The sequence below is a fragment of the Myodes glareolus genome, chromosome 21, assembly GCF_982192425.1.
Source record: "Myodes glareolus chromosome 21, mMyoGla1.1, whole genome shotgun sequence".
NCBI classification, from domain to species: Eukaryota; Metazoa; Chordata; class Mammalia; order Rodentia; family Cricetidae; genus Myodes; species Myodes glareolus.
Window position 1 is genome coordinate 12,379,736 of NC_142046.1, and position 19,907 is coordinate 12,399,642.

A 19,907-nucleotide genomic window follows, 5' to 3' on the forward strand; every position below is an offset into this window, starting at 1 on the left:
CTGCCGTTCATTTCCCAGAGAATGCAGGGAAATAGATGACGGAGACCCAGAACATGGGATTGGTTCAGTCTCCATTGAGTCACGAATAAAGCTGTCATCTTTGTTATTTTTGCTGTACTTAAAGACTAGGCACTGAGTGGCCACAGATCTGAGTATATTAGGGGAAATGGAAAATACTTTGGCGACTAAAACAGCCGTCTGTGAGCTCACTCTCTGGCTGGGATCCTGATGGCCTGGGACGTTTGGGGAGCCTTTCTGTGCACAGTAGCAGATCTCGGAGCCAGCGCTGGAAAGACAAGCTCGGGAGTGTTTTCCTTGGCACGTGACATCCGTCCTACCCAGTGTAGACGCAGGTTTCCTAGACTTTCACTTTGGGAGTCATCTTCCATTTCCTTTTGATGACTTTTGCACCTCTGGATACTCTTTATAGCACTCAGAGAAATGAGGTAGTCAGCTTGGAGATGACAGGGCCAACGCTGCCCCCAACAGGGTGATGGTGGAGCGGGGGGGGGGGGGGGTGCCTGGCAGTGACAGCTGTTCTGTCTCTTCCACCAGGCAGTAGAAGTTTAGAGTCAGATTGAAGAGTTGTCTGTGTGCAAACAAAACCTCAACTCTGGCTCCAGTTGGACCCAACTGTCTGAGCCCTACTCAGACTGATGGTGAGCCTGAAGAATGGAGAGCCAACACAGAGCCTTGACCTATGAGCATGGCCTCCATGCTGTGACAGAAGAAGGAACAGTATACCCAAGAGCACAGGGACAGACAGGAGGGAGAGGGAGTGTGTGGATCAGTAGTCCATCTGGGGCAGCCTTAATTGAGGTTAGAGAGACTGGAGAGGCAGCCCAGGGCGTCCTAGGGGCAGTAAAACCTTAGTCTCTATTGAGGATAGAAAGTCATCGGGTGAGTGAGAAAGATCAGAGTGCAGACTGGGTTGTTGTTGGATAGCCCAGATGCAGGTGATGGAGAAGGAGATGAAGAGGTACCTCTCAGCAAAGGGCTGTGGTCTTCCATCCTAACCCTGATGACCAAGCCCTCAGCCAAGAGCTGAGGATGCTCAAAAAAAAATCACATGCCAAAATATGCTTGTTCTCTTATTGATAGGAAGGAAGGAGGGAGGGAAGAAAGTGTCTGCTCTTCCAGGTGAACTTTAGGATGCATTTCAGATTTTGTAAAATATGTGCATTAATGAGGACACACCCTCCTCTCACTCTGCTTTAAAAACTGCTCTGCTGTAACTCAAGGGGAACTTAAGAATCATGACAGTTGAACATTAACCAGGCAGTCATTGACCTGATGAAACTGAGCCTTCTCATCTAAGCAATATTATTTATCTCATCACTTATTTACATCTTATTTTATATCCTTGAGAATCTTTGTAAAATACTCTCATTCTTTGAGAATTTCCCCCAGTGTGTTTTTACCTCCCTTGCCACCTTGTCCAGCTACTCCCATATCCGCCCCCACCTCCCTCCCCACCCAACTCTGTTATCTCTTTTTTATCCATCAAATCTAGGTTTTGCTGCCTAAATAAATACTCTTGCATATGGAGCCGTCCAATGCGGTTGATCTACCTGGGCCCCACCACCATAACACCTGACTCCCCAACCCTCAGCAGCCATCGGTTGCTGATAACTCTGCAGCTAGGATAGGACTGTGTCCACCTCCCCCCTCCATGCCAGGATTCTCTGCTTGAGCTTGCTAGGGTTCTGTGCGTGTTGTTATAACCCCTGTAACTTCATGTGTGTGACAACTCTGTCGTGTCCGAAAACAGTTTCATTGTGGTTATCCACTGCCTGTAGCTCTGGCAGTCTTTCTGCCATCTTCTCTGAGATGGTCTCTGAGCTTGGAAGGAGAAGTCTGATATGAGTATGCCACTTAGGGCTGAGCACTCCACGGTGTCTTGTCCTCTTCTCGTTGACCGTTTGTGGGTCTTAAGAGTGCTTTACTTTGTTAGTTTTGATTTTAATCCTGAAAGTTTTGTGTTCTCACCTGAGAAGTCAACCACAGGAATATAGAAAAAAGATATAGAGAAAACATGGGCTTCCTAGTGTATGTGCAGACCCACGTGAAGGTCAGAGGACACCTGTCAGCAGTTGTTTTCCTCTTCGAGCATGTGGTTCTCGTGATGGAGCTTAGGTACTCAGACTTGGCAGCGAGCATCTTACCCGCCGAGCCATCTTGCCAGCCCCACCTTTCTGTCAATAAAATGGATTATTCAAAGAAGGGATAATTCTTCTGGAATTAAGTCTGGAATAATTCTTCCAGAAAATAAGTCTGGAAATTTTCTCATATTTTATTTTAATAGTGTGGTATAATTTCTCTAGTGTTTATGTGTGTGGATGTACTAGTTTCTTTCTGCGTTTCCTTCCAGGGGTTGGTATTTTTTTTGCTGCTGTTTTCCCGTTACATTTCCCACATGGTGACTGTTGGCATGTGAGGATGGTGCTGGTGTCCATTGTGACATTAGCTCTGTCAGGGCTGATGGGGCTTCAGCTGGCTGTCCTAAGCTGTCTCGTCGTCCAGCTGGTGTGGTAGCTGGTCACAGCACGCACGAACAGTGGCAGTGCCGTGTGCACCTTTCATCATTCCACGTTTATGCTGTCTCGTCCCATTGATCCGTGCAGCTGATGTGTGGCGGACACTCTGCCGTACTCACTCAGACTTCAGTATTAACTGTACTGTTGAATTTTCTAATTCTCACCCCTCATCAAGCTCCAGAAGTCTGCTTTACAGTGTGTATCACTAGGAATCGATATTAAAGCTGTCAACATTGTTTCACCGTCTTTCAAGATCAAATGATGCAGTAAGATTGCCTGGCTTATTTTTTATATGTTGATTATTTTATTAACTTATTTGGAAAAACTTTGTTTTGCATGTATGTTGAGACATATTCATGCGGATGTGTATATGTGTATGTGGGCATGCATGGTAGTCAGAGGTCATCATCAGGTGTCTTCCTCAGTTGCTCTCTACCTCATTTTTCAGACAGGGTCTCTCTCCTGGAATGTGAAGAAGCTTTTCTCTGCTAGGCTGGCTGGCCGGTGAGCTACACCCGTCTCTGCCCCGCCCCCGCTGGAATTCTAGATGTCCACAGCTACACCCAGTTTTTAAGCTGGTTCTTTCACTCTCATGGCAAACATTTATTGACTGAATTATCTCCCAGCCCCTCTTTTTATTGGTTTTTAAAATATTTTTATTTTTTGATACTATAATATCTTTTCCCCTTCCGTTCCTTCCTTCCCTCCTTCCAGCCACTATCATGTTCCCCAGCTTTTCTCTCTCAATTTTATGGCCTCTTTTTCCTCAACTATTGTTACATAAACACACACACGACCCTCAAAACATACACATACAAGTAACATTGTATGAACTGAGCACAGGTTATATTTATGTGTTTACACATATATGTATGCATACAAATATTTTGTGTACTTAAGTGTGTAAATGCATAAGCACAGCCCCTGCTCAGCTCTTACATTGTTACTTGTCTGTGTCTGTTTGGGACCTTTGGACAGCCAGCTGGCGCTCTCTCCTCGGGAGGCTCTCCCACTCTCAGCCTTATTGCCCTATGGTTCTTATCTGGATTTGAGGCTTCCTGAGCTTGCTAGTTCCGTGTTAACATGTTTGTTGGTGCTGTCCTTGTTCAGACAGCCATATGGCTAAGACTTTATGGATACACACCCTCATAGCAACTCCATAATCCTCTGGCTCTTACAGTCTTTCTGCCCCCTCTTCCATAGTGATCCCTGAGCCTTAGATATAGGAGGTGTTGGGACTATGCTCTACAACTCTGGGTTTGATTGGTCATGGCTCTCTATAATGATCTCCATTTGTTGCAAAGAGAAGTTTCCTTGATAAAGGGTGAGAACTACACTTATCTGTGTGTATAAGGATAAATATTTAGAAGGCAGTTAGGTATTGTGCTGGTTTAGTAAAGTGGTGCTTGTAGATTCTCCTCCAAGATCCTTGACTTCACTAGCCCTGGGGAAGTTGACTAGGTTTCCAGTACCAGGCATGATTTTCTTCCTGTTGAGCTGGTCTTAAGTCCAACTAGAGAGCTGTTGGTTACCCCCAGTATATGTGTCCACTACTGCACCCTATTATCATGCCATGCTGGTCGTTGCTGTGGTTCGTAAGTGTCATAAGCAACTGTTGGTTGCTTTCCTACTTGAGAAGCTTGTATGACACTTTCTGGTACCAGGAAAGCTAGTCCTCGGGGAGGAAGCTTTCAAGTCAGATCCAGCTCAGGGGCTTCTGGGCCCTTTGTCCAAAGTACATGTTGTTTTCAGCAATGGGGACTTACCTTCCATCTCTGAGGGACTACCAAGGGCAAAAGCAGTAGCCTATAATATTTTGGGAGTCTCTTAGACAACCCTGACCAAAAACTCCAAAAGGTCTTCTGGTGCCTGGTGTTTGGGGTTCTGTTAGACGGTCTGTGAATGTGGGGAGCATTGTCTGCCCACCTCTTTTCATTCTTCGGGTGGCCACTGTGGCTCCTTTTTATACCACCTCTGTCAGGCTTTGCCACAGCAGATATACCAGTTCTGAGCAAGGGCTGCGAGTACTTCTGCCTTCTTTTTGCTCCAGAACTGTTCAGACAGTGTCCAGTTTCCTCTTGAGGCTATGAAACATGTTGGTGTCATACTTCTCAACTATAGTAACTTTCTCAATGTTAATATTTTTCTCTTTTTTGGTTATCAAAAAGTTTATTATCCCTTTTTGACACAATTTTGAGAAGACAGCTTTTTCTATTAAGCATTCATTTCATCTACTTTTTAAAGTTTTTTCCTTATTTTTGATTGTTTCATACATATATACAATGAAATATAATCATATCTACTCCATTTCCTGCCTTCAGTTCCACCCCTTATTTGCTTCAATACAGCCCCTTCCAATTTGACTTTTTTTTTTAATAATCCACTGACTCCATATAGTGCTGTCCACATGTATGTGGCGTGGGCCATCCTGTGGAGCATGGGAAACCTACCAGTGACTACATCCTCAATAAAGAGCAATTCGCCCTCCCAAGCAACTGCCCACTGCTTCTCAGGGTGGTGTGGAACTTGGAGGGCATCCATCCTATCTGTGCTAGGATCTTAGCTGGCTTGATCGTGTGCAGGCAACTGCAGCCGCCGTGAGTTCATGGACCATAGCTGCTTATGTCCAGAAGACAGCATGTCACAGAACTCTTCTCTGTCCTCTTCCGTGATGTGCCCTGAACCTTTGCTTCAGGGTAGAGATGGGGGGAGGGCTGATCTTGAAGTCTGTTGTTTTCAGCCCTTTGACATTCTACATCTCTCCAGTAATGCCTGCCCACTGCAAAGAGGACCTTTTCTGATCACGACTGAAAGTAACTCAGGCCCATGGTTAAAAACATGGATATTTAGAAAACACTTTTAAAAAGAATTGCAACTATTTTAACTTCCACCACACTTGGAATCATATTCCCCTCTCATCCCTAATTATATATCAGTCTTTTGAACTTCATTTTCCCCTTCAATCATACGTATTAAAGACTAGACTGCTTCTGCTGCTGCTTCTTCTTCTTCTTCTTCTTCTTCTTCTTCTTCTTCTTCTTCTTCTTCTTCTTCTTCTTCTTCTTCTTCTTCTTCTTCTTCTTCTTCTTCTTCTTTTTGACAGGATTTCTCTGTGTATCCTGGCTGTCTGCCCTCAAACTCACAGAGATCCGCCTTCCTCTGCCTCCCAAGTGCTGGAATTAAAGACCTGAGCTGTCGTGACCCCCTCGACCAGCAAGGAAGACGCCACACCCGACTCTTCTTTCTGTGGTTTTTTCAAGAACCTTGAACAATCTTCTGACCCTCTCGCCCCGGGGCAAACCAGCCCATAGCTTAAATACCTTCTGGGTAGCCAACCCTGGCATGCTACGTGGGGAATGCAGATAGGTCCAGATACACGGAAGCAAGCCAGATCTCTAGCCTTAGCCTTATATGGAGTTGTTTGTGCCAGGGAGCGCTCACCTTCGGGGAGGTAGAAAGCTCAGCGCCATCTTTAAGGCTCCGCACTATGCAGCTCCCTACACTGAGCCACCACCACCAAGCTTTTGTTTTGTTTTCAAAATTAAGCTTCACCTTTATTTATCACTTCTGATTTTAAAAATCTACGGGCCAACAAGACAGCTAAGTGAAGAAAGGCACTTACCGCCAAGGCTGATCACCTCGCTCCATCTCCAGCCCCCGTGGTGGGAGGTGAGAGCCTGCTTCTGCAAGCTGTCTTCTGAATCCCTCATATACATCATAGTGTACAGATGCACACACATACAGAAATGGATGTAATTTAAATTTTAAAGTTATTATTTCTGCTCTTGTGTTTTTATTTGTGCTCCTTTTGTTTTGTCTTTCTTCTCTGTTGTCCCCTTATATCTAAAGTGTGATGTCAGCATTCACAGCCATATCTCCTTTCTCTCAGTCACATGTGGACAGTTTGTGATTTTGTTTCTTTCTTCTCTGAGAAATTTGGTGAGTTTCTTTTTCTTCAGCACAGTTATTTTATAAAACTTGTTTCCCCCCGCAGGGCAGAGGAGGGAAGGGAATTGCTCCAGACCCCCAACCACATGGTTCTGATGTGGGAGGTGTGATTTCTCCCAAAGGACACTTGGGGGCTGGGTACACCAACATGTCAGCTTCTTTTCTTTTGCCAATAAAGTTATTGGAGGACCAAGTGAGACAGTTTACACAGCACAGTGTCCAGTGCAAAACAAGGCTAATAACAGTAAACAGATGTGTGCCTCACCTTCTGACTGCCGTCTGCGCCCTGGCCCATCTGTGCTCCATGGCCCACTGGGGGATTTTTGCTGACACTTTCTGCCTCCTCACACCTGTAGATCTTCAGGTCCAGAGTGAGGAGCCTGAGTCTGTGTCCTCCTTTCTTCTAGGGAAGTCTGGAGGGGTTTAAATATCCTGGACCTCAGAGTTCTGTCCAGGCTACAGGATTTTACCCACGTGCCTTTGCAATCATGAGTCACAAAACAGAAAGACACTAATGAGACCACGTGCTCGACCGGAAACCATGGCTTCTCCCCACCTGACACGTGACTTCCAGTTCAGGCCCCTTGCTGAAGGCCTGGGAAACATTTTTCTTCCTGGCAGTCAGAGGCCACAAACTTCCCATAAGACTTACTCTTTAAATAAAAATCTATTCTGAAGTTCCCGTTCTGCATGATGGATGTTAATTGGCAGGCATTAATTAATACAATCATATCCAACTTCTCAGAGAGCCAGGGCTGTCCGCAGACAGTGGGTCTGCTTGGTGATGTCTTAACACACCAACCAAACCAAACCACACAAAGTCTAATGAGCAGGCACGCTGTTGTTTCATTTGGAACTTACCAGGATGGTTATGGGGTGCAACCACACAAGTATAGCCCCGGTGCCAACTCCTCATTTCTGAGTTCTGAAAGTCATCTTTTCAGGCAGAGCAAAAAGAGCATGGAAAAAAGTCTTTCATCTCAGATTTTGAAAGAGAGAACATAGAAAGCGGTAATATGGAAAAGTGGCGCCTTCTCATGCCGGGCAGGTTTCTTTTCCCCTCGACACAGCAGAATTTTCCATATTGAAAAGATAGCCATGTGAGAAAAACCAAAACCAGCCTCGGGCTGGAAGTGAGACAAGGCAGGGATGAGAGAACAAGGGGGCAGTGAGTCGTCCCTGGGCTTGTGGGGAGCCGGGCCAGCTGTGGGCCCTGGCTTAGCTGGACTCCCAGCCCCCAGCTTGCAGAAGGCTCTGCCCATCTCTAAGCCCAGTGCACTGGGGAAACATCTCCTTCATCAGGGGTACACAGGTGGCATGGTACAAAGGTGGCACAGGGTAGAAATGAGGTCTAGAGAACCATTTGCCTCAACAGAGGGCTGGTTTGTGAGTGGGCATGGTTGTGGAATAATGCTGGCTGGCCACGGTGCCCTCAGGTGATGGGCTACAGTTGCATTCCTTACACCCCCAGCTTAAACTGGGACTCTCTTCCTTTTGCCAGCCCATGCCTCCCAGTCCCTGCCCTAGCACTGCTATCAAGGTAGGCCTGAATTCCTACCCTGTGATCTACTCTCAAGCTGTGGGAACTCGGTTCACTTCTTTTTCCTTCTTACATGTACAGTGTGGGCAGTGAGAGTCCCTGTCCTGAGGTGTTGCGAAGGGTCCTGAGACCAGCAGCCCCCTCCTCCCTGCATGAAAGACAGTGGCTGTTCCTATCACTCAAGTCCCCTCCCTGTGTCAGTGCCTCACAGTCTAGCCCAGGCCCTTGGCACCACTCATCCCCACGGCAGCCAAGCCAATGGCTGGTCCAATTACTGTCTGTGGTGGTGGGCCAACAGCAGTGTCATCTGCTGCAATCACTGTCTAAATAGGAACAGGAGCGGTACTGTCCCAATCCAGATGGACTCTCAGCACTGGTCCAGCTGCAGGGTGGTCCCATGCGGCTGGTGTCTGGGTGCCTACCATCCATGGTTATGGCAGTTGTAGCCAGACTATCCCTGCCATGGACATCCCACTGCTACTCCTAGTGGGACTATGTGGTAGAGTTGGCAGGGCCCCCAAGTCTGGGTGGGCTACTGACGTGCAGACCAGAGACGTGTGCCCAGGCAAGCCTGATATGGGCAATAGGAGGGAGTAGCCACAGTCTGGAGACTGTTAATCCCAAAGTAGAAATAAGGAAGAGAGAGCCATAGTGTGAGTGCCCCTCCCCTGGTTCAGCTGTTATGTGTCCCCATCCTGCCTCATTGGCTTCCAGGTGCTGCATGCTGCTGGCCGCAGTGACACAAAGACTAACATGGCAGTCGGACAGAGCTGTATGTGAATCCTGCCTTGGTCCCTTTCCCACTGTGTGACCTCAGGAAAGCAATGTGGCCTCTCCAGACTTCTGTTCCTTTGTCTATAGGAGATGGCAGTGGTTTGCTGGTGGAAACACTGTCCTTACACAGCAACAATCTGGCCACACCTCTGAGTTTAGGACCAGGGACGTAGTAAGTGTTTAATAAACATGAGCCATTGCCTTTTTCCCTTTTTTCTTTCTTTCCTTCCTTTTTTTTCTTTTCTCTCATCTTTTTTTTTTTTTTTTTTGGACAGGGTCCCATGAAACTCAGGCTGCTCTTACCTCACACTCACTTAGTAGCTAAGGATACCTGATCCTTATGCCTCCACCTTCAGAGTGATGGGATTATAGGTGTGTACCACCATGTCCACCTCATGTGGTATCGGGGATCAAACGTAGAGCTTCATGCATTCTAGGCAAGCACTCTGCCACCTGACCTGCAGCCGCAGCCACCCCTGCCCCCCCCCATGATCTTCTCTTGAGTTGATGTCTTTCCTCAGCTACAAAGCGAGGCTATGGGCTGGGTCCCATAAACACACCTCCATTCTCACAGTCACCAAGCAGCTACATGTGTTCTGCCCTGGGGACCCACTCCAGGAGCGGGGAGATCTGCTCCCAGGCTTTGAGGTCTGATAGAGTCAGTCATGAGGAGTGAAGGGACACAAACAAGCATTTGGTTTGTGTTTTAGGTGTAGAAATATCTCTCGTGATTAGCTAATACAACATAGAAAGGTCTGCCCTGGACTCGTGCCCTGTTCACAGAAATGCACCACAGGAATGCAGCCGTGTTTGGGGGAATGCAAGATTGTCATGTATTGCTATAGGTTCTATCTCGGCTTCACAAGATTCAGGTCTCCCCATTTACTCATCCTGTCCTCACCACCATGACCTTAGTCTAAATACTCAGGGCCTGAGGTGCAGGCAGGTGCTAGAGTCTGGGTGTTTTTGCAGAAGGGACTCAAGGACTGGCTGCCTTACACCTAATGAGCCCCCACCCTTCTTCCCAGGGTATGCTGAACTAACTCCTCTGGCCTTGGTTTGTGGAGTACTACTCAGGAATGAGGCTCAGAGTCACACTGTCCTTTTGGTGCAACACAAGGAAATCTCCAGGTAGAACTTTGTCTGAGCAAGGGCCACTCTGTGCTTTGGAGGCCAGAAGAATAATTATGGGAGCTGCAGCCAGGCAGAGCTGGTGGGGATCCAGTACGCAGTGGGGAGACCCTATGCAGCCGTCATCTCTTCAGTCTCCTTCTCCCAGAAGGGACGGTCAAGGAAGTACCGGTGCTCCACAGTAGACCTAGGAAACCTCAGTGTCGTTCTCCCCTCCCCACCCCACTCCACCTCCGCTCTGTAGTTTCTCTGTTCCTGGGCTAAGCTGCTGCCCAGCCTCTGAGTCAGCCAAGCTGGAGCCTGCACAGCGCATCTGGAACCACCTCACCCCATGGCCCACATCCCTCCACCCCCACACAGCACTGGGGGATGCTTTTTGTTGTGGTTGCAGCCATAATGGGATTTTCAGGATTGCCATTATGGAATCCTCAGGGAGGTAACTGAGTTAGATTTTTTTGAAAAAGAGGAGGAAAAACAAAGTTCAAGAGAAAGAATAAATCTGTGAATTCAAACCCTCTACACTTAGGATGTCTATTCAAGGAAAATGATTCCTAATTATTAAAATCTGGAAAACAGGAGGGAAGGAAACAGACATGGCTGCTGTGAGGAGCGACAGCAGATGCTTCTGTGATTTAATGGTTTCCCGGAACAATGTGAAGCTATTTTAAAAGCAGACGAATGACTCATGGTACCCAGTACTCAAGGTCCTCTGTGGTGGCAGGAAACTTGGAAGGAAGGAAGGCAGGAGGAGGAAGCCTAGGTTCCATTCCCATCTCCATCATTTACCAGCTGTGTGACCTTAGACCAATTTCACATCCTCTCTGAGCTTCCTTTCCCTCCCTTACAGAGTGGGCATTTGGAAGGATAAAAAAGAAAATAAGCATGTGCCTGGCATGGTGGCGCACGCCTTTAATCCCAGCACTTGGGAGGCAGAGGCAGGCAGATCTCTGTGAGTTCGAGGCCAACCTGGTCTACAGAGCAAGTTCCAGGGCAGCCAGGGCTGCACAGTGAAACCCTGTCTCTAAAAAACAAACAAAACAAAAACAAAAGAAAAAAAGAAGAAGAAAAGGAAATGAACATGTGAGGCTTAGCCCAGTGCTTGTTCATCCACATGAAACTCAGACGTGAAGCACCAGACTGAGTCTGTGTTTGTAACAACACTTAGTCTATTAATATAAACTCCTAAGGCTACAAGTTTTCCTCTGATGGACACTTTGACCAGAACCATACTTTTGAAATACAGTGTTCTCATTGTTGTTTTTTCAAACATATCACTTTACAACACAATTATATAATATATAAAAATATATACAGTACATGTAAAATATAACTATATAGTACTATATTTGTCATTTGTAATAGCTGACATTGGTCAGGATTTAGTGCACAAACATTTTGATACAGTTACCTTGAATTTTATAAAGCTAATGTCATTTTTTTAATTATGAAGGTCCCTTTAGGATTTAAAGTCATTAAATGTAGAAATCTTACATTTTTTTCAAATATTTATTTTGTTATTTTAAATTAGATGTATGTGTGCACATGTTGGGACATGAGCATGTGTGGAGGCATCCACAGAAACCAGAGATATTGAATCCCCGGGAGTTACAGGCAGTCGTGACCTACCTGTCATGGGTGCTGGGAGCCAAACTTGGATCCTCTGCAAGAGCAGTGCACTCTCTTATCCATCTCCAGCCCCAGAAACGTTGAAAGCAAGGGGAGAGCCTTGAAATCCTGGGTTATGGGTACGGAGGACATCAGATACGTGCCTGGAGGTGACCAATTCAAGTGGAAAGCTTTGGCGATCACTGTATTTTGTACGAGTACTGTTTATGTTAAAGCTATGCAGACAGATTTTTTTTAAACTTTAGATCTATTTTTAACCTAGAATTTTCTTGTGTGTGCGCACTTCCAGTGGTTGGAATTTTTTTCTGTACTTCACTCCTAGATGAAGCAAGTAAAGTCAAAGAATGCAGGGAACATGGCATTGAGTTTTTGGAACTTACTGGCCTTTCCTTATACCTTGTAAATCAATGTCTGTGTTCTGTACATAAAAATAACTGTATCTTTAGTTATGGAAGAAAAACCTCACAGAGACTATGGAAATGGCTTTGTGAGTGAAGTGCTTGCTTGGGTAAAGCATAGGGCCTGAGTCTGGAGCCCTGAGCAGCCATGTGAACAACAGAGCCCAATCAAACCTGGTGTGGCAGCGTGCTGTTTGTGTACCTCCACCTGGAGTCCGGCCAAAATGGCAAGTTCCAGATTCAGTGCAAGACCTGTCTAAAATCATAAGGTGTAGAGGGACAGAGGACACCCTGATGTCACACTGTGGACACTACATGCGTGCTCATGGGAAAACATCCTCCACATATGCATGTGCACAGTAAACCTAAGCTTGCTGGGTTTGTTATGACGTTATCTATGCATGTCTGGATATATACATCTTTATATGTATGCACATGTGCATTCATACATCCAGAAGAGGCAAGCCAAGTCTTCCTAGTTATGGTTGTAGCACCCCCAGATGACTGTAGCTGTTTTTTGATACAGGGTTTCTCTGTGTAGCATTTTTTAAATTCACTTTTTATCCCTGGTGGTTTCTTGCTTTATGTATTTAAATGTGGTTTTATTTCACATATAGAAATTTGGAGTCACTGCATCTTCTCCATCAAGTATGTTTCCATCCATGTCTGTTGTTTCTCTTTGCCGTGATCATTTTTTTTCTGTCTCCAGTTCTGCTTTGCATTGCCGCTCCTGCCTAGTCCCTCGTGTATGGTGGGTATAGTATTGTCAGTGCTCCTGGCGTTCTCCTGGAAGGACACGCCATCCAGTTTTCTTTCATGTTTCCAGATAATCAGCTGACTCTGTGTCAAGTCAGCTGAGAATTGTGGAGAGGCTCAGCCCACAGAGCCAGCCCCTGCTTTCCACCTTTTACCCAGGTGGGTTGTCTTGGAGCCCACCCCCAGCTTATCAGTAGCCCATTGGAGTCCTCGTCTTGCACTACATCTTATTCCTGTTAACATCTCAGAAGACATCTCTGTCTACATTGTTTTTTTTGTTTTGTTTTTGTACAGAGAAATAGCTCATTCTTAACTTCTTCTTTCCCTCCACTAATTCATAATTGTGTGTATGTGTGCATATGTGCGGGAGAAGTTAGACAAATATTTAAATAAGTAAAAATCACAAAAGTTGTTTTCCTGGGCATGGCAGTGTAGTGTTAGTTATTAATGACAAGGAGGCATAGCCACCTGTTATTTCCCATTTGGATTATAGGCACAAAACCTTGTTGTTGACAGCTATGCAAATTAGACATGCTACAATCTGCCAGCATCCATTTTGATTGTTGCTCAAATGTTTAACATGTAGTTGAGCATGAAAAATGAGTTAGTCAGAATTAGAATTCAAGTCCAACTAGTATGTTCAATTTCCACAAGTTGCTCTTTCTAACTTCTTGCAGGGAGAATTATTTAACCCTAGGGTTTGTGATGCACCCTACCATAACTCAGTGTCTCCTTTAATCCTAGGAATCTACCTTCTGGATTTGATCTACATTGATTCTGCATACCCTGCCTCTGGCAGCATCATGGAAAATGAACAAAGATCTAACCAGATGAACAACATCCTCCGGATCATTGCTGACTTGCAGGTGTCCTGCAGCTATGGTTAGTATCTCACCACTAGGACTGTGAGAGCTTGCCTTGTTGATCTGGATCCAGCGTTTTGGCCACAAGAAAGCTCCAAAAGTCAGGTTAGCCCCCACAGAGCTCCCTGTGGTACTGTCTTGAGCTTTAGACATGGGCTTGGCCTTTTATGCATCTCCACAGATTCTGCAAACTAGATATCTCTGTCATTTCCTTACACAGGGAGCTGTTTGTACATTCAATGAGAGGCATATCCCAGGTGTGGCTGGCTCTGGGTCATTTATCCTTGAAAAGCCTGGTAGGAAGCTCCCAGATAACTCTCAAGCAAATTTGGGACCATATTCCTTCCATTTGTGGCCCTTCCATCTGAGTCCTCCCATAGGCTCTGCACTAGGGTAGCAGAGACAAGAAAGAAGCTGCCAAGGGTAGTTTGTTGACCAGTCTTACAAAGGTAGGCCAGGCCATGTTATCTGACTGTGGGCCTGAATGGAATGGGGCAGTGATTTGGTAAGCAACTGGCCAGGCTCCAAATGCAAAGGGTGAGCATGATGCCAGGTGCGTGGAGTACACAGGCTTACTGGAGACTTCCTGTCCCTGAAAAGTTAGAATGCCGAATGGCTCATCCACCTGGACACGGATTTCATATAAGACCAGAACTTGGTGTGGAGCCTAAATGTGAGTCAGGTACCCCAGTTGTTTGTGAGAAGGAACAATGATCCAGGCAGGGAGTCAGCAGTGATTGGGAGAATGGAGAACAGAGCTGTAAACTGGCCTCTGCTGCCAGTTTTCACAACAGGATAAAGAAATAAAAGCCTGGGTGTACCAGAGGGGTGTGAGAAAAGCCAGTCCTACCTGTCGTACACAGGGTGGGAGACAGCTGGCCACCTCTGGTCGGGAGGACCACAGGTCATGTCATCTCAGGGCACGCTAGGGCCTGCGTGTCCTAGAGCCTTCAGACACCCCAGCGTTGTCTGCGGACAAGCAGAGCGGCTGCAGACTCAGACCTCAGAGTACACACCAGTGAGCAAGGCTCAGGCTGCATCCTGAAAAGTCACTTCCTCCTCTCCATTGCTCGTGTGAAAATAGGACCATACACGGTTCCTGACCCTCAGCAGGTGCCAGAATTTTCCAGAACCCAGAGAAGGTGTACTCTTGTCACTGTGCTCTAGACTTGTGCCAGCTGCCATCAGCTTGGAGAGCAGATGTCATTGTCCTCATTTCAGACATGATGGCACCACCGATGACTTAGAGAAGCAGAAATGACCCTCAGCACCTCAGACTCGGAACCTGAAGGTCATGGCCTCTGCTGCTCTTCAAGACATTTCCCTCTCCCCAGCCTCTCTTCTTTTGTGTCTGCCCCCTTCTCAGGAGGAGTGCAGTGACAGTGCAGGTCCGAGGAGAGTGACAGAGGTGACAGTGTGGCTCAGGCCTCAGAGTCTGCAGTAGAACCTGGCCTTGCCATCTCTTGGTGACATGATTTTTGCATATTGCTGCTGTCTCTCCATCATATGATGGACCAGCCCTTTTCCTCCACAAGACAGATGTCTGCTGTCCGTCACCTGGTGCAGAGAGCGTGCCATCTGGGTTGGACTTCTGCACTGGCTAGGGTGGCCTTGCATTTGTGGCACACAGGAGACGGTGCACCAGCATCACTGGAAATGTGCTGGAGGCACAGACATGTGATCCTGCTCTGTTCTGGGGACCAAGGCTCCAGCCTGTCCCAGCCTTAGCTTCTCTCCCTCAGCCAAATGCTCAAGGTCACTTTCCATAGGGCAGAACCCAAACCTGACCACTCCTCCACGACCTGCCCCAAGGACAGTGAAGCAGCCTCAAGATGCCAGGTGTGTCTTGTGTTGGCATTCTCTGGGCTGGGGGAAAGAGTCAAGCCTCTGAGTTTTGTCCCCACTTCCACAGATCACCTCACTACCCTACCACACGTGCAGAAGTACCTGAAGTCTGTACGCTACATTGAGGAGCTCCAGAAGTTTGTGGAGGATGACAACTACAAGTAAGTCACTGTTCTCCCTAGCCCAGGCCCACTTGCCGCTGCTGTCCTTAGCTGTGCCTGAGGGGTCAGGAGTGACCTGCAGGGCTTCCATGCCCCACCAAAACAGCTCTCAATACCTGCTTTTGCCCCAGCCTCTCGGGCCGCACAATCCAGGGAGATGGTGTGCTCACCTTCCCATGTGGCCTGGGAAACACCTGTGAACTCCAGCCATGCGTGGGGCAAGGTTGACGCTTCACCTCTCACAGGGACTCTTGGCACTGGCTAGATGGCCAGCTGGCCATATTCTCAGGACAGTGTTCTCCAAGGTCCTGTTTCACAGATGGATGAAACAGCCAGTCTCTGGGTCTCTCAACTTTGCAGGGCTTTCCATTTGGCTCTAGTCAAGGGCCCCAGGCACAATCTCTATGCCTCTGTGAACAGATGTATTTCTCAGAAAGGCCTCAAAGGCCCTTCAGCTCATCTTCCATTTGCCCTGCTCCGGTTTACAGTTCTTCCTTCCATGGTGGCCCCTGGGTGTGCATGCTCAGTATCTGAAGGCAGAAGAGGGCTTTATTTTTCTGTCAACTCTGGCTGCCCATTTGGGCTGAACATACTCTCGACTCAGTGCTTTCTCATATAACCTGGCTTCAAGGAAAATCTTAGCCATCTTGTGATTGATTGTTCCTCACCCGAGTGTCACCCTCACATCTCACGGACTGCTTCTCTGACCCTGCTATGTAGTGCCGTCTAATCTCTTGCAGCTGTATGTCTGAAAGCCTGCTCTTGCATCATGGTCTGTGACAACGATCCAGAAGCAGTTGTTGGGACATCCCCACCTGTCCAGTGCTGCAGCAGTGGTTCAGAGCTCTGACTGTGACTCGGGTCACAGGGTGGGGCCTGGAGATTGGCCTGCTCTCGCCCTCCACTTGAGGCTCTCATCGTCCTTACTGTTGCTCTCCCATCATTCATCACAGTGAGGAAGGGTGCAAAGGTGTGATCTAGCGCATAGTAATGGGAGGCACAGAAGAGGGCCAGAGGTCACCACTAAAACGGCATCTATTACAAAGGAGTTCATTTTATTTAAAAAGCACTTGCTGTTCCTGAAGATGGCCCGGAGTGTGAAACTATTCCCACTTAAGTTCTGGTATAATGTTTTCCATTCATGTACCAGTCTTGCCATTAAAGAGACAGTAGTTTTTCATTAACACTAATATGCTTTAAGAAGAAAAATGGCCTATAAATACTTGTGAACATGAGACAATCCTTGGACAAGCTGCAGATTATGAGTAATTACTCCTTCCATTCTGAAGTAGAGCACTGCCCCCGCCCCCAGCCCTCCATGCAAAATAATAGTCAGCCCAAGGCTCCTAAAGGCTCTTTGTTGAGTCAAACTGGGCAAGCCCAGGGAGGAGGGCTGCCTTCCTGCCCAGGCCCCCAGCCATGGAGGGGCCACCCACGGAGAGGGCTGCCTTCCTGCTCCAGGCCCCCAACCATGGAGGGCCCTCTTTCCAAGGATATCCTGTTTCTGAATAAGATAAGGTGGGCAGAGCCTGTGATTCTGCTGGAGTGCTGAGTCCTGTGACCAGCTCACACCTAGAGGTGGCTCCTCACTGCCAAAGATGCAAGAACGTAGGACACTGGTGACCTCGTACTTCTAATACCTTGTCACCATCTACCTTGAGATAGATACGCTACCAAGTGGCCCAAGCAGTGTTTTCTTTCTCATTTGTTAGTCTGTTATCAATTTAAGAAAAATGGCCCAAGTTCTCACCACTCAGGAAACATGACCACTAGCATGAAGTAAGCAGGACTTTGAACACTTGGCTATGCATGTAAACTTTATTTACATATAGAAAAGGGTGGGTAGATGAATGGATGCAAGGGCAGAATTTACCAGATTGGGTCATACTATCCTTGCTTTTTGATTAAAAATCTTAAATTTATTTTAATTCAACCAGATAAAAAGGAAACAGAAATAAAAAGTAAGGAATAATCACTCTTTAAGTTAATGTTTATTCACTATAATACTACAATGTATTATTTCCTGGGTCTGCCAGATGGCTCAGTGGTTCATGGTCTTGCTTACTCCTCCAGCAGGAGAGTTCAGTTCCTAGCACACACATCTGGCAGCTCAAAACTGCCTGTAACTCCAGCTGCAGAAAATTCAGCACCCTCTCCTGGCCTCCATGGGCACCTGCACACACGTACACATTACTACACAGAGACTCGCACATATACATAATTAAAAGTTAGAATAAAAATATATATCTTAAGCACCTTATATAAGACTCATGAATGAGACAGGAAATCTTTGAAGAGGCCTGAGTCTGGGTGTTTCCTGTGACCAGGTCATTACTGTGACTGTCAGTTGCCTTAGGTTATAAAGAGGACACTGCTGGCCCTGCCCCAACCTGGGCTGCACTTGCAGGATTTTGTTAGTTGTGCTATGTGTGGACCCCACACTCCAAGTGCATACTACAAAAACCACTCTCAGGAATTATAATTTCTGCTGTTCTGTGTTTTTAATGGAATTTGGTTCTTATGACCTGTTGCTCCTCATCGCCTGGGCCTTTATTTTAAATCAGTCTCTTACTTAGCAGGGTTCATTGGGAGCTGGGGCCTCCCTTCTCTTGGATAGCTAGTTAATCTGAGCTTGGCCTCCTGGGTCCCCCTCTGCTTTTCCCCTGGTCTGTAGACTGGACATTGTGGTCTTCTGACACTGGGTGCTCACAGTCTCAAACCTGCCTAGATTTTTTTTCTTCCCCCTTGCTTTGCCTGATGGATAAAGAAGTCCATGAAATTCAGAAGCTCAGCAATAGAAATCCTCAGAGGAGCATGCTCCCTGACCTCCAGGTCCCTTGGGGTGCCTTCCCAGCTGCAGGCCAGCCCCCATTGGTTATGCCTTCAACTGCTTCCACATCCGTTCTTGACTTCCACAGGGCTCCTGTGTTGGATATTCTCTGCCCTCCTCCTCCTTGAGCTGCTTCCCAGCAGCTGTGATGGGCACCTCAGTCACCAGCAGTCCCCAGGCAATCTGTTTGGAGGGAGGTGTGCAGCCATCCCTGTCTAGTTTCATCTTTGATTTGTTCCCCTGTCCTGAGTCTCCCATCTCATCTAATTCCTTTGTCTCATCACCTTGATGCTCAGGCTTTGTTGAGCTCAGCTCATGTTGTTACAGGTTGCTCCTCTGCTCTCAAGGGCTCTACCTCCTGGGTTGACCTCGGGGGTCACTCTCTCCTTTTCATTTCCCTGCTGTGAGGTGACAAGGTGTGTGGTGTTGCTGGACCACTGTCTTGCTACCATTTGAAAAACTCTTCCCTGGATGTTCCTCAGAAAGACATTTGACTCTCCTTCCACATATGCAGAGGGGCTGGTTCCTCTTCTACTGCCTAGGAGGTCCAGGTTCACCAACTTTTCCTTTACCCCAAGAAAGCAAGCGCTTCTCTTCATCTCCCAGGGCTAAAGGGAAGCTCTCAGATTGACAGTCTGACCTACAGAACCTGCATCCCATCATAGTATCCCTGCCTGCACTCACTAGTGTCATGAGTTTGGCTGTAGAAACTGCACAGCCTCTTTCTCCTCTTTTTCTCAGGCTCTAAAATGTGCTTCCATTACAGAGTTGTGTGTAAACAAGCAGGGACCAGTCGTTCATTTCACCCTGTCATCCTTAACCATCATACCGGACCCAGAAACCCTGGAGAGGCGTTAGACGGAAGGGTTGTGACCTGAATCAGATCTCACAGTATTCCTGTATTCTGTGACCTGTGTACTCTTTAACAAAGCCTTCATTCCCTCCCCCATCCCATGATAGACCTGGGCTCCTCTGACCTGTGAAAATCTTTGGTTTCAGGCTGTCACTCAGAATCGAACCAGGAAGCAGCTCTCCAAGACTAGTCTCTTCCAAGGAAGATCTTGCAGGTATTGTAGTTACCTCGAATAGTACAAAACCACATACAACTCAGACATGGTTGCCAAAATAGGCTCTGTGTGGAGCTCAAGAACACAGTTGAGTTCATTGCTTGGCAGGCTCAACTGTCCCTGCTTATAGCCCCTCCACCATCCTGCCAGATCCTGATAATGTGGGACCTCAAGAGATCAGATCCTCAATTTAGAAGCATGCACTAAGTACAGAACTCTGTCATCTTCCCCTGTACCACCTACACCCTTGATCACCAACTTGCCCCCCAAAGGAGGCACCCAAGATGCATCAGACTCGTTAGATTTATCACCTCTGAGGGAAGCACACACTGTGTCACCAGCAGTGGGATCCTAGATCTGCTGCCAGAGCTGGGCTCTAGCTTTGTCTCTCCATCTTTCTCCTCCATAATCTTATGTACAGGATGGAGTGA

General features: G+C 47.1%; 1 protein-coding gene across 8 annotated transcripts in view; it reads left to right on the forward strand.

Annotated features, from left to right (window-relative positions):
* Ralgps1 (Ral GEF with PH domain and SH3 binding motif 1) overlaps positions 1–19,907 on the forward strand; it is a 230,102-nt gene that overhangs the window by 176,621 nt on the left and 33,574 nt on the right. For all 8 annotated transcript variants that reach the window (XM_085681335.2, XM_085681340.2, XM_085681341.2 and 5 more), the window contains 3 exons: positions 13,455–13,592; positions 15,486–15,579; positions 19,409–19,476. In XM_085681335.2, the coding sequence (XP_085537461.1) occupies positions 13,455–13,592; positions 15,486–15,579; positions 19,409–19,476 (300 nt within the window). The remainder of the gene's footprint in view (positions 1–13,454; positions 13,593–15,485; positions 15,580–19,408; positions 19,477–19,907) is intronic.